Source organism: Marmota flaviventris, chromosome 4, assembly GCF_047511675.1.
Source record: "Marmota flaviventris isolate mMarFla1 chromosome 4, mMarFla1.hap1, whole genome shotgun sequence".
Classification (NCBI taxonomy): Eukaryota; Metazoa; Chordata; class Mammalia; order Rodentia; family Sciuridae; genus Marmota; species Marmota flaviventris.
The window spans coordinates 24777633-24791158 of record NC_092501.1 but is presented as its reverse complement, the minus strand read 5'-3'; the positions used below and the strand labels follow the sequence as shown (position 1 = coordinate 24791158).

The 13526-nt window shown below is 47.9% G+C and overlaps 1 protein-coding gene across 1 annotated transcript; it reads right to left on the bottom strand.

Moving 5' to 3' along the window:
- Window positions 1–1484: 1484 nt before the first annotated feature.
- Calhm3 (calcium homeostasis modulator 3) lies at window positions 1485–4959 on the bottom strand. Its single transcript, XM_027929938.2, has 3 exons — window positions 4673–4959; window positions 3510–3765; window positions 1485–1958 (listed from the first exon to the last, which is right to left on the bottom strand). The coding sequence occupies exons 1-3, from the start codon at window positions 4957–4959 to the stop codon at window positions 1485–1487; spliced, it is 1017 nt and encodes a 338-aa protein (XP_027785739.2).
- Between the last annotated feature and the right edge of the window lie 8567 nt (window positions 4960–13526).

The following is a 13526-nucleotide window of genomic DNA, read 5'->3' as shown; positions in this document are numbered from 1 at the left end:
ATACTGTCCAGGGGGCCCCAAGGAAATATAAAAGCCTTGAGTAAATCCAGCTCTGCACATGTGTAGCAATCATCTGTTCTGGCAGAGGCAGGTGTGTGTGTGTGTGTGTGTGTGTGTGTGTGTGTGTGTTGGATGAATCATCAGGGAGGGGCAGAGGAAGCCCTGGGTTTCTAAAAGACTAGATCTTCCCCTAACTCTTCCTGTTAGAGTTTCTGGAGAGTGAGTGACAGTTTTCCCTGCAGATCTGACACTGGTGTTTCAGGGACTTTTGGTCCTGAGCTAGACCCCACACCCATACCTGGCCCTGGACATTGCTGGCCAGGGGCCAACATCTCAGCACAGATAGCCTGGAAGGGGTAGTCTATAGGACTGTATTGAGCTCAGGGGTCAGGCTGAGGGCTAGGGAGGTGGAAGTGAGTAGAATGCAGTTCCTGCCAGGTGAAGGGGAAGAGAGGGCTAGACGGAGGAAAGGGCTGCTCTGGGCCCGCCCCAGCATTGGTTGGCTGGAAACAGAACTGGTAGAAGCTGGGAAAGTAGTAGCTACACACAACAACCCTCTTGACATAGAAACACAGAAAAATACACTCGACAGGAAAATAGAAACTATTCATTGAGTGGCCAGTAAGAGGCACTAACTAGGGCTTTCTAGAGAAACTCAAAGGCAGAGCTTACTAGAACTTACTGTAAGAACCTTGATAGAAGCTTTAGGAAACCCAACAAGGGCATTGAAAACCAACCAACCAACCAGCCAATTAACCAACCAACTAACCAACCAACCAACCAACCAACCAACCAACTGACCAAATGGTCTAGAGGGCAGACTGATGTGGTAGCTCAGAACAGACTCCAAAGCCAGTCCTCCTGGCATCCAATTCCAGCTCCTACATGGGTGACCTTGAGCAACTTAGCCTCTTTAGGCCTCAGTTTTCTTTTCTAAAAATTTGGGCTTATACTCATACCTACTTCATTAGGTTATTATGAGTACTAAGTGAGTTAATATACATAGAGAAGTTAGAACAATGCCGGACACATAATAGTCACCAAATAAGCATGTGCTATTATGATTATTTTTATTATTTAAAATCAACATCTAGGACCCAGAACCCATAAAAGTTCTATTTAGACTCTTCCCCCCCCTCATTTTTGAAATCAGTGCATTGTAATTGTATATAATTGTGGGATTTGTTATTACATATTGTACACACACACAGTATCTATGATACACAGGTTTGGTCCACTGATCAGAAACATCAGTATTACTCAAGAGCTTGTTTGAGATTCTGTGGTTCAGTCTTGGATGCACTGAATCAGAACTCGCACTTGACTAGAACCCACATTCATAAGCTAGGCCGAGACTGGGCCATTTGAGAAGGAGGCCAATGAGGGTAGACTGTCTGCCCTGGGGTCCTAAGGCCTTGGAACATGGATGTCAACATGGGCATTTCACATGGGTGCACTGTTGCCATTCAAGCCTGGCAGGGTCCCTACACATCAGTGTGCTGGGACAGCCTTGTGCCTGGAGTCACCATGGGTGCACGGTGGCTGAGGCCAACCCCCCAGAACCCCGGGGATGCTGCAAGGTCAAGTGGAGGTTTGCTGGAGTACCAGGTACTTAGGAGGTGGTCTACCTGCTCTTGGCTGCAGACTGCGCGCAGGTGGGCCTTCCCACTTCCGCCATCCAGGTCGTCTAGGGGTTCAGGGGGCTCCTCCCCCAGATCCCGGCGCAGCCCCCTTGCCTGCAGCTCGCTCTTCATGCTGGCAAAGAAGTGCAGCACGCAGCGGTGCGCGAAGTCCCGGGCATGCTCACAGCATGTCTCGTCAAAGAGCTTCTGTTCCAGGTCCACATAGTTGCTCCAGTATCTGCGCTGCAGCAAGACTGTCTGGTCGAAGCAGGGCCTCAGGCAACGGACCAGGAAGGCCGCCACAATCAGCAGCAGGGTGATACTCCAGCCGATGGCCTAGAGGTTGAGGAGGCATGAGGTGGGGTGCAGTGGGGCTCAGGTGCTGTAGCATACTGTGGAGGTGCTCCAAAGCCCCCTCTTTACTACTCCCTTCATCCTTCCTCAAATCTATCCACTTTTCCATTCAGTCATGCATCCTACCAGCTATTCTTCATCCATATTAATCCATCCATCCATCCATCCATCCATCCATCCATCCATCCATCCATCTTTTCCATTTATTCTCCCATTCTTGTAGCTACTCATCTATCCAACCATCTCTCCACCCATCCATCCAGTCATCTATCCTCTTATCTGACTATGTCCATCATCTTCCATCCAGCCTTCCTCCCATCTTGTCCAATCCATCCTCTTAGCCATCCACCTTTCCACCCATTCATGCTTCCATATTCTTAACCTTCTGCTTATCACCCACCCACCCATCACCCATCCTCTCTTATCTTTTCATTTAGTCCTTCATGTGATCCTCATGTACATTCATCCATCCATCCTCTCATCCATGCACACCTTCATGCTCTATTTTGTGGGAGACACTGTGCTAGGAATGGGGACAGGGAACAGTGCCCAGGCAGTGAGAAACTGGAAGCCATTCTTTAAGGCTGGAGCCCACACCTGGCAGATTCTTCTTTCCTCTACCTTCCAAAATTGCATCTCTTCAAGGTCCAGCTTAAATCCTGGAGCAATGAGAAATCACTCCTCGAAACTACAAAGCCATCTGAATGCTTGTCATTTATAGATATGATTCCCATCATGTACAAAACTGTCTCATATGGCTGTACACAGGACCCTTCCACCCAAATTTAAGGTGAATATTTTATACATGAGGAGCAGAAAATCAGACAATTTGCTGAGCTTAACTTGACTGATGGCTAACAGCTTAGTTAGGGTTTAAACCCTTGTCTGACTTCACTTTCCACTGAACTCAGGAGAGCTTAGAGTGTTGAAGCCCACAGAGACCAGCAAGGTTGAGGACAGCAACCCTTCCCTGCTTTATTTTGCACAAGAAACCGAGGCCCAGAGATCAGTGCTATGGCCAAAATCACAGTCTGAATCAGAATCAAGTGCTGCCTGAACACTGGTCCTCTCTCACTGCACCACAGGCCTGTGTTTGCACCAGCCTGTTTGCCCCCCACAGAAGACAGGGCTTGGGTCTTCATGGCCTGTAACCCTAGTGGTGCTCCATGTGTGATGGGCTCCCGTAATTCTCTTTGGTGGATACACTCCAGCACAGGGATCTGGGGGTGGTGGTGATGGAATCTGAAATCTGGAAGTGGGCCTGGGTTTGCCCTCAGGATAATGGAGTGGGTACCCTATAGAGAGCCAGGCACTGAGGGGAACCTGCACTGTGGTGAGGGGTTTTAAGGAATAACGGCACATGCATTCAGATCCCCCACCCTGCCTCTTACATGCTGTATGGCATTGAACTTGTTAACTAAAAACTCTCAGAGCCTCAGTTTCTTCATTTGCAAATGGGATGATAGTCATTGTATCTGTCTCTGAGGGTTGTGTTGAGAATGTAATGAACAAACGCATAGAAAATGCTAATACCTGTGACAGGCACCGCAGGTATCGAGACACGGCCTTTCGAGCAGGGTTGTCCCTGACCAGCTCATCTTCCTTGCAGGGCACCTTGGCCAGGAAGAGCTGCACTTGGCTGGGGGTCATGTTGGCAAAGTCCAGAAACTTCTCAGGGTCTACAGAATTGCTGAAGGCACACACAAAGCACTTTCCATCAAGGAGGGCCAGCAGGATCCAGACCATGGGGGCAGCCAGTGCTCTCTGCAGCACAGAGGAGCACATGTACCTGGGAGCAGAGAAAGGAGGAGTCACAAAGGGCAGGCGGAATTCAGCTGTGGAGTCTGAGTACTGCCACTTCCTAGATGTGAGAGCTTGGCCAAGTAACTTAACTTCTCTGTGCCTCAGGTCCTCACCCTTAAAAATGGGTCTTATCAAGGATCGGACTCAAGGCTGAGGAGAGAATTCAGAGAGGCCACGCTCGCGAGGCCCTTAGCAGAACAGAGCTTGACTCCAAGTTGGTGCGCAGCAGGGGCTGGTGAGCATTGCGCATTGCCAAGATCATCGGCTGATTTTGATACAGGGCACGTGTCATGCCCTGAGGCATAGGGGTGCTACAGGTGAGGTCCTTGTCCTTGGGGAACTTGCTGGAGAGGGCATGCAGCCTTTAAGTAAACCACTGCTTCTCATTACATGCAGAAAACTGCTCTGCGTGCCATGGTCACCTCTGGTGAATGTGGCAAGTTATAATCCACGGCCAGTGTGACAGATGTGGCTTGGGGAATTCTTGGAAACCCTGTATCATTCATATTTTTGTGGCACTGGTCATGGAAAGGTGACCAATGATAGGAACAGAATTATACATGTATTTCTTGGGAAGTTGAGGCAGGAGGATGGCAAGTTTGAGGTCAGCTTGGGCAACTAAGTAAGACTCTATCTCAAAATAAAGTAATAAAAAAAAGGGACTAGGGATGTGGTTTGGTAGCAGGGTGCTTGTCTGGCATGTGCTAGGCCCCGAGTTCAATCGCTAGTGCTGCAAAAATGTAGATCTTTCCAGATGGAAACTGGTTACTGGGTCTCTATGAGCTGAAGGAAGTTGGGGAAGGAGGGGGCACACCTGACAGTACCCGGGGGCTGGGTGGGGGAGCCCCTGACAGTGCCCAGGGATTGCTGAGAGAAGAGGTGTGGGATCCTACCAGATGATGCCCGAGTCCTTCCTCCGGTGCCCCTCGGGCCGGCACCACTCCTCCACCATCACCACAGACTGCCGGTTGACCAGGAGACCACAGAGGAAGAGGGCCAGTGGGGGCGTGAGCAGCAGGCCCAGGCCATAGAGGGTGTTGTAGCGCGCCAAGCAGGGGCAGTTGAAGTCGAAGGAGGAGTACAGCTTGATGGTGATCGCGGCCAGCAGCAGGCAGATGCCGTTCATCACAGACTCGGAGCTGTTCTGGAAGTGTTGGAAAAACAAGCGGAACCTGTCCATGGCTGTTGTAGGGTGGGGGCAGCTGCCAGATGGGTGCACTGAGGCCTGGCCGCACTGAGGCCTGGCCACACTGGGCCCCAGGAGTTCTTTCTCCTTTTCCAGGGGTCTGAGGAGGAGTCCGTGTCTAGTCCTCAGCCCAGCCCCTAAAGACTTAAGGCAGAGGCAGGCTGTCTCCGTGAAGGCTCTTCTGACCAGGCAATTGTCCCCAGTGCTGCTCCCTCTGTGCTGGGCAATGTGTTACTGCTCTGTGACCAACCAACCCAAGCACCTCTAGGCAAATGGGTGTCACTCTGTCACTCCACCCCTCCCCACCTCATTCTTCTTTTCTTCGGGGATTTGGATACTCAGGCCAGACAGCTGGGGGGAGAGGCAAATGCTGGGTGTGGTAAGGCAAAGATGCAGATGGGGCCAAATTGTGCTTTCTCGTCTTGGTCAAGAACATGACTTGGCTCAGACCAGGATTTCTGGTGGGCTCCTGGACTGGGATCAAGCCCAGGAGCATCTGTCTTGGCCTGGGGGCTTCTGGAAGAGAAGACTCCTGAGAAGAGCCTTAAACTGTGCCTCCACATTGGCCTTGAAAAGGGTTGTGGGAAGGGAAGGGCTTCCAGGTGGGGGTTCTGCATAATCAAAGGCCAGGAGGTGAGAAGTGTCAGACGGGAAGTGAAGCTCAGTGGTGGAGACACAGAAGGAGGCCCCAGGTTCAACCCCCAGCACTGCAGAAAAAGAGGGGGGGGAAGTGACAGACAGGGGTGTTGGGGAAGGGGCTGCAGGGGGGGTGCTACCTCCCTCGTGTCCATTTTGTTCTATGCCCGCCCCCACACCCAGTCTGGCTAAACACAGCTTCTACCACACACCCTGCAGCCTCCTGAGCTTGGCATTCAAGCCCTCCTGATGTACCTGACTCCCACCTCTACACCTTTGCCGATGCCAGGCCCCCCTCCCAGACACTTATCCTTCCCTCCTGCCTGCCCTCCAGCAGGCAGCTCAAATGCAGCCCTTTTACCTTACCTCTCACCCAGCCCTTGGGAGGGCTGCCTGAGCCCGTTATTAAGCCTTCCCGGGTGTGGGGGTGATGTCCCTTCTAGGTAGCACAGGACCCGGGCCTGCACCTTTTTGTTTCCTGGAGCATCTAGGTTGGTCCTAAGCAAATGTTTGTAAGTGATGGCAAATGTTTGTTCTCATGATGTTGACAGGGGGACCCCCTTTATTTCCTCTCCAGCTCTGATCTTTCTCTTTCCACCTCTTGATTTGTACCACCCTCTCTCTCTGCTCCTAAGAAGCAAATGAGTGGACGTAGGTCTTGCCTTCAGTCTCTCTGTCTCTCTCCCTTTGTCTCTGTCTCTCATTCTTTACTCTTCTGTCTCCCTAACTCTCTCTTTCTCTCTCTCTCTGTCTCTCTTTCTATGGTCCCTTGGTACATATTTCTGAGTGTCTCTGTCTCTCAGTTGTTGCCTCTTTCTGTCTTTCTGTCTGTCCTTTCTAATTCTCCTGTCCACATGTATTTGACAGTCCTGTGGTCAGTAGCCTGGCAACAGCCACAGCAGCCCAGGGGGCCTGTTCCTGAGGTGGGAAGTCACCTGGGCCTGAATGAGGGGTCAGGATGGTTGAATATCCAGACCCCAACTACATAGGCTCCTCCTCAGCCTTCTTTTCTCTAGCTCCTTCAAACCTTGCCCATAGCCACTGATAGGGTAAGGGAAGCCTGAGCCTGGGATGGACTTGACCCCCACTGGCCTCTGCTCCATCAGGCCTGGACTCAACTCCAAGTAATGTCCTTAGTGAAATGCCTGCCTCAGCCCTGTTGTCCCTTCCTTAGGCCCTGGGTCCTCATGGTCATGCGTGTGCTTCCCACAGCCCTCTGGAGCACACCAATTAGACATCCTTTGCAATCTGTCCCACTGACACTCCATCTCCATGGACTCACCCTGACTACTGTGGCTGCACCAACCAGCATTCCTTCCATACTCTCACGCAACTTTTAGAAAATGAAAGCATCTCTACTTTTTTTCCTTTTCCTGATAAAACACTATTATTACCAGGCGTGGTGGTGCACACCTGTAATCCCAACTACTTGGGAGGTTGAGACAGGAGGATCACAAGTTCAAGGCCAGCCTGGGCAACGTAGTGAGACCCTGTAGCACCAAACCAAACCAAACACTCAAAAAACCCCACTATTGTGAAAAATTCAAAGATGGCATTATATCTTCCCATCATTGCACTTGCAGAGAGTCTGCCTGTCTACAGTGGTGTGTGTCCTTCCAGACTTGTGCCAGGGCCTGTGGCCCAGGCTGGCTGGCCTGCCTGGAGTTTCCCAGACTGGGGAAGGATTGACTGATGGGTGCTACTGCTGGTCCAAGGAGCTCCAGCAGCACCCACAGCAAAGGCAGCCTATGTGCCATCCCCAACCGTGATTTCCAGTTTGGAGCAAGTCTCAGACACCACCAATCCTTCTCCTTCCACATGTGACGTCATATAGGTCTCTTTCTGTGCCTCAATTTCAGCTTCTCTGAGGGATGACAGCCCACCTTGCTGTGTGATGGACTCCTGGAACCTGCTAAAGGAATACAGTGTAGTTCACTTAGCCTATATTTTTATTTCATATAATATGCATGTTAGTCCTGGTCTTCCAAGACAGGATTAACTGTGTGGGGAAAATGGTGGGGATAGAGTTGAGAGGGCAAGTCCCCTGGAAGTCATCAAAGTGGGACCATGTGGAGGAACAGGCAGGTGTTCTGGGGCAGGAGTTGAGGAACCTTTGTCTCCTAACATCTTGGAGGACAACCCTTACCACAATTTCAGGTGGAGGGCAGTCCCAGAAAGGTTGGGTGTCCTGTCTGAGGTCACACAGCCTGGTGGGGACAGAGTCAGGAAGAAAGTTGGGATCCTCTTGTGCCTTTTTGCCTTAGTCATCCACTGTGCTGTTGACCAGAATAGGGTCCAGGCTCCTCCACCCTGAGCCTGCAGAGCAAGAGAACTGGTCTGGGAGGGTCCTCAGCAATACTTGCTCTCATTCTGGTCTGCAGAGTAGGGTGGCCTGAGGTAGGGCTGCTTCTTACCTTGGACATCTCCAGAAAGGATCAAACAATGCTTCTGGGAGGTCAAGGTGAGAGGTGAGACAGCTTCAGGTCAGCCCAGGCCCCTGGATTCCTGCAGGGCAGTGGTGTGCAGTTGAGCACCGACAACTGCCTTGCTAGGTATTTACTGGGAAATGCTTTAGCAGGAAAAAGATGAAGGACACCAACCATAATTTAGAGATATTATTTCTTTTTCTTTTTTTTTTTAAAGAGAGAGAGAGAGGGAGAATTTTTTAATATTTATTTTTTTTTTAGTTTTTGGCGGACACAACATCTTTGTTTGTATGTGGTGCTGAGGATCGAACCTGGGCCGCACGCATGCCAGGCGAGCGCGCTACCGCTTGAGCCACATCCCCAACCCTAGAGATATTATTTCTCACAGGGCAAGGAAATGGCTGTAAAGTTTTAAAAAATCTACGTTTCAGGATTGTCTAATTTTATGATTTTTAAAAAATTTCCAATAAAATCATAAAAATTTTTCTTTTTTTGTGGGTGTGTGTGTACTGGGTTTAGCATCCAGGAGTGCTCTACAACTGAGCTACATCCCCACTTCTTTTTATTTTTCATTTAGAGACAGGGTCTCACTAAGTTGCCCGGGCTGGCCTTGAACTTGTGATCCTCCTGACTCAGCCACCTGAGTCAGTGGGATTACAGGTGTGCATCACTACCCAGATGACAAAATATTTTTATTGGAAAAATTCAAAGAGATAAAGGGACAAGGTGAAATGGTTAGCACATTTTGTTGCCTTAAGCCTGGGCTTGCTGAACCAGAAGAAGAAACAGAGGAAGGAATAGGAGAAGGACTTAACTTACTCCTGGGTATGGGAAGATATTAAATTGCACATCTGCTGTGTGACAATGCCTATAACCAGACTTTCTCAATCTCCCACCCCATCCTAGAGTTCAGCAGCAAAGTTCTTCTGGGTCTTTTAATTCTAGGAGGGTTTTCTTTCTTTCTTTTTCTTTTTTTGAGACAGAATCCTGCTCTGCTGCCCAGGCCAGGCTTGAACTCCTGGGCTCAAGCAATCCTCCTGCCTCAGTTTCCCAAGTAGCTGGCACTACAGATGTTCACATTTAAAAAATTCTTCCTCCTCCTCCTCCTTCTTTTCAGGGCCTCATACATACTAGGCATGTGCTCTGCTGCTGAGCTAAATCCCCAGCACCTCCTTTTAAAAACGTTTATATTCATATGTAAATGATGGCTCTGCTGGAGAAACTCATTGTATCTGGTGGCAGGGGTGCACATGCATGCATGGTTGTACATACATGGGTGTCTCGTGTGTGTGTGTGTGTGTGTGTGTGTGTGTGTGTTTCGTGTGTACGTATCTGCTGTGAGGTGGGCATGTGTGTAGTGTGTGTGTGTGTGTGCACTCAGAAATCCGTGTGTGATTAAGTTACCACTTTGTGTATAATGAGAAACCCTCCCTGAGCTGCTCTTTTTTCTTTTTCCTTCTAAGGAAAGACAGTGGAGTGTGTCCCACTTCTTTCAGGCTGGGGAGGGTGTCTAGAGGAGCAGTAGGTCCCTCTCTGCCCAAGAGTGACAGGATTTTGTCAGCTACCATGAGGACAGAGGCCTTTCTGGGTCCTGGCAGACCTGGGGGAAGCCATGTGTCACTAATGTCACCAGAGTCACATGGCCCCCAAGGGACAGGAGGGAGGAAAACAAGAAAGCAAGACTATTTAACCAAGGACACTGGAGCAACTGAGTAATCATTCAGGAACAACTTAAAAGAAACCTCTACATCATTTTTTTATACTAAAATAAATTCCACAGGGTTCAAAGATCTAAGCATAAAAATTAAAATCATAAAAAATCAGAAAGAAAATGTGGGTGAATTGATTCCCCATTAGAGGCTAGGAAGGCCCTCAGGGAGTAGAGTTCATCTAGTAGCTGTGGAGAAGAACAAAGTGGGCCTCATCAAAACTAGAAAATTCTGTGGGCAAAAATACCCAATAAGTAAAATAAAATTCCCAAACTGAAAAAAAAAGATATTTGCCACACACATACACCCTACAAAGGCCTATTTTTATGAATATGCAGAAGCCTCACATAAATCATTACAAAATGAACAATCCTCTAGAAGAAATGGGTAAGGGATGTGAGTAGGCCTATTCACAGAAAAAGAAAGATAAGTGTTCAAAAATCCTGTGAAGATTCTAATCCTTATTCAAAATTAAATAGGAATCTAAACAACCAGGTATTTTAAAAAAGCTTCTCAAGTTGTTAGAAACTAAAATGTTGATAATACCCAATACTGACAAAACCAGAGAGATAGTCACCCTCATAAACCAACAGTTGGGGTACTAATGTAGAGGGCTTTTGTAGGATGGCTTGGTAATAAATTCAAAGCAAATGGCGCTTAGAACAATAGGGTTAGAATGTTACAATTGACACAAAATAAGACAGTCAGCTTCAAATCCTAACATTCTTCCTCATTTACATTCTTGGTCTTGCTCAGCACAGTGGCACATGCCTGTAATGGAAGCAACCTGGGGGACTGAAGAAGGAGGATTGCAAGTTCAAGACCAGTCTCGACAATTTCGTGAGACTCTGTCTCAAAATGAAAAATAGAAAGGACTGGGCGTGTAGCTCAGTGGTAGAGTGTCCCAGGTTCATTTCCCAGCACCAAAGAAACAAAAAACCCACCCAAAACCCCCAATTGATCTTTACCCCACAGGATATAGTTTCCCTGGTTCATAATATACTTTTAACTCCTTCTTTTCTCAGAAGAGACAAATAAGCCTGGGTTTTATAATATTATCCCTCCCAACTTTTATTTTTGGAATGAATAAGAAGCCGTGAAGGAGAATTATATGACTAAACTGAAATGAAGTTGTTTGCAGACCCTGCGGAAGGGGTTGGTTTCCTGGCTTGGAGATCTTTCTACAATGGCATCAGACCCTACACGTTGGCCCAAATGCAAAGACTTGGGGGCAAAAAAAAAAGTGGGTTGCTGGGGCAGGAGGGGCGCGTACCCAACTGGATTTCCTGAATTCTACTTCTGCTCCATAAGCACACCAAAGTCAAAGTGACTTCAGGTCACCTTTTCCCCTCTTGCCTATATTCATATTCATGAGAGGAAAGTGATTTCTGAGACAGCCAGGATGGTTAAATGGATGAAGAAGGGGTTTGTGGGAGATGCTGGGGCTGGAAGTGAGTACCCCCAGATCTGAGGGTAATCAGGTGCTCAGAAGGCCACCCTAGGAAGCACCCCTCCTGATGACCATAACTTCAAGCTTTGGCTCTGTAGTGACAAATATTTCCCAGGTGTCTGCAGAGGGCCAGGTGCTGACCATACACAGATGTCCACACAGGGCATCTCATCTTGAGCAGGAGTGCTCTGAGCACCCTGATCTACGATTGGGTTTAACCTTTCAAACAGTTGCCACCAGAGGAAGGGCTTCTCCTCTGGCTCAGGGTGAAAGATGAGAAAGTGGCCCTAGTGAAGTAAACATGCTCAGAGGGTAACCTCGCAGTGGCTAAAGAATTGGGCCAGTTTCCTTAACAACATGTTTTACTTGTAATGAAGCTGCTAATAAAAGCTATAAGAACTTACATTCCCCCGCCCCCAGAAAAGCTCTTTGCATTTTGAAAGAGGAAAAGAGCACCCCGTAAACGTCTCTTATGGTGTTTTTGTTGTCCGTTTGCCAGAGACAAAGGGAATTCTTGTGGTGTTCTAGTGCTACCTAGTGGTGGCTGGCGAGAGAGATGGGCAGGAAAAAGGAGGGGGAGCGGGAAGTGGGTGGGACACAGGGCTCTCAACTGAAGGGTTCCCTGGGGAACTCTGGGGTGTACCTCTAGGACCCCCTTGGAGAGGGGGTCAGAGCGAGATAGCACACTGGCTGCAGCAACTGGAAAAAAGTCAGTCCCTACTTGGGGCTGGGGATGAAGGGCACTAGTGGGAGTTAAGGCTACTGGCTCATTGGAGCGGGGCTTCCTGGCTCTCATTTGTCTGCCAGCTTTTGCCATGAAGGAGTTTTACATTTTTATGCAGTCATATTTATCATATTTTTCCATGATTCTCTGGTTATGTAAGATGCTTGGAAAGGCTTTCCTGCCAAGTAAACACCATTTTAAACATCTATGAGAAAGAGAGATAGGGAGAAAGGAAGACAGAGAAAGACAGAGAGAGATAGAGAGAGGGAGGATGCAGGGATACTGCAATCATTTTAGAGCTTCTTTCTTTGGTCTCAGTGTTGTTGTTGTTCTTTTTTTTTTTTAAAGAGATTCCTTTTTTTATGGGCCTTTATTTTGTACATTTATTTATATGTGGTGCTGAGGATCAAACCCCCAGTGCCTCACACATACCAGGCAAGTGCTGTACCACTGGGCCACAACCCCAGCTCCTCAGTGTGTTGTTCTTTTAAATCTATTTTGTGTTCATTCGCACCTGGGCACTGACTGGCTAATTTCCAGAGAGTTACAGGGTGTTGTAAGGGGTCTCAAGCAGGAAGGGGCTGCTTCCGGAAGTTGGTGAGGAGATCACCCCTATAACAAGTGTCACCTCAGGCTGGGGATGCAGAGGAATCCAGCCCCGTACAGGCATGGCATCACATGGGCATGCTAGAGGTGTAACTCAGCTCTTCACTCGCCAGCTCCTAGGCAAGCAAATCTAGGCTTTCCTAAATCTTGGGGTTTTCATTTGTAAAATGGGAAAAAGAAGAAGAGTCAAATCACAACAATGGCAAGAGTTTGTACCTCCCAGGATTGCAATAAAAGTCTGTACCTCCCAGACATGAACTGCTTAGACCAAAGTCTGGTTCCTGGGAATAAGTCCTTCATTGATGTCACTTGCCACAGTGATCTGAGTAAGTGGCCTCGGAATGGGTCAATGGACACAGGACTTTGAAGTCATTACACAAGTTTATCAGGTGGGGGCACTTTATCCTCTTTCTGGCATTGAACATTTTCCTTTCTGCTTCCTGACGGACTTTCACCTGCCCTTTCAGATGCAACCTTGGGAACATGCAGCCTTAGGCCTGGATTATTTTTATTTTTATTTATTTTTTTTTACTGAAGTTGAACTTAGGGGCACTTTACCAATGAACTTTATCCCTAGATCTTTTAATTTTTTAAATTTTGAGACAGGGTCTTGTTAAGTTGCTGAGACTGGCCTCGAACTTGCAATCCACCTGCCTGAGTCTTAAGAATCATTTGGATTAAAGACATGGCCCACCACACCCAATTCAGGCCTGGATTTTATGAATGCACACTGTAAGCCCAGTATTTAGGTCTATAGGACTTTTAAGGGTCTGCTTGAGACTGGGGGAAAATTACTGGCTCCAAATTATGAAAGGAAAACTTTGAAATAAAAATTTAGAAGTGCTCAGTTAAATGCCTATAAAACTTAACATTGTATTGACTTTATTAATCATTAAATGGTAGTACTCGTAAAGATTTCATTTTGTTTGAAGACCATCATAGATTTTTCTCACTTGGCAAGAAATTCAACACATGCATGATTGCTCAAAAGTAAAACATATGGTAAATTT

Excerpts from the sequence above, each read along its gene's own strand:
- Calhm3 (XM_027929938.2), bottom strand. The coding sequence starts at position 4,959 with ATGGACAGGTTCCGCTTGTTTTTCCAACACTTCCAGAACAGCTCCGAG. Across the intron at positions 3,766-4,672 it reads AAGGACTCGGGCATCATCTG|GTACATGTGCTCCTCTGTGC; the intron begins GTAGGATCCCAC and ends CTCTGCTCCCAG. Across the intron at positions 1,959-3,509 it reads ACCTGCGGTGCCTGTCACAG|GCCATCGGCTGGAGTATCAC; the intron begins GTATTAGCATTT and ends CTCAACCTCTAG.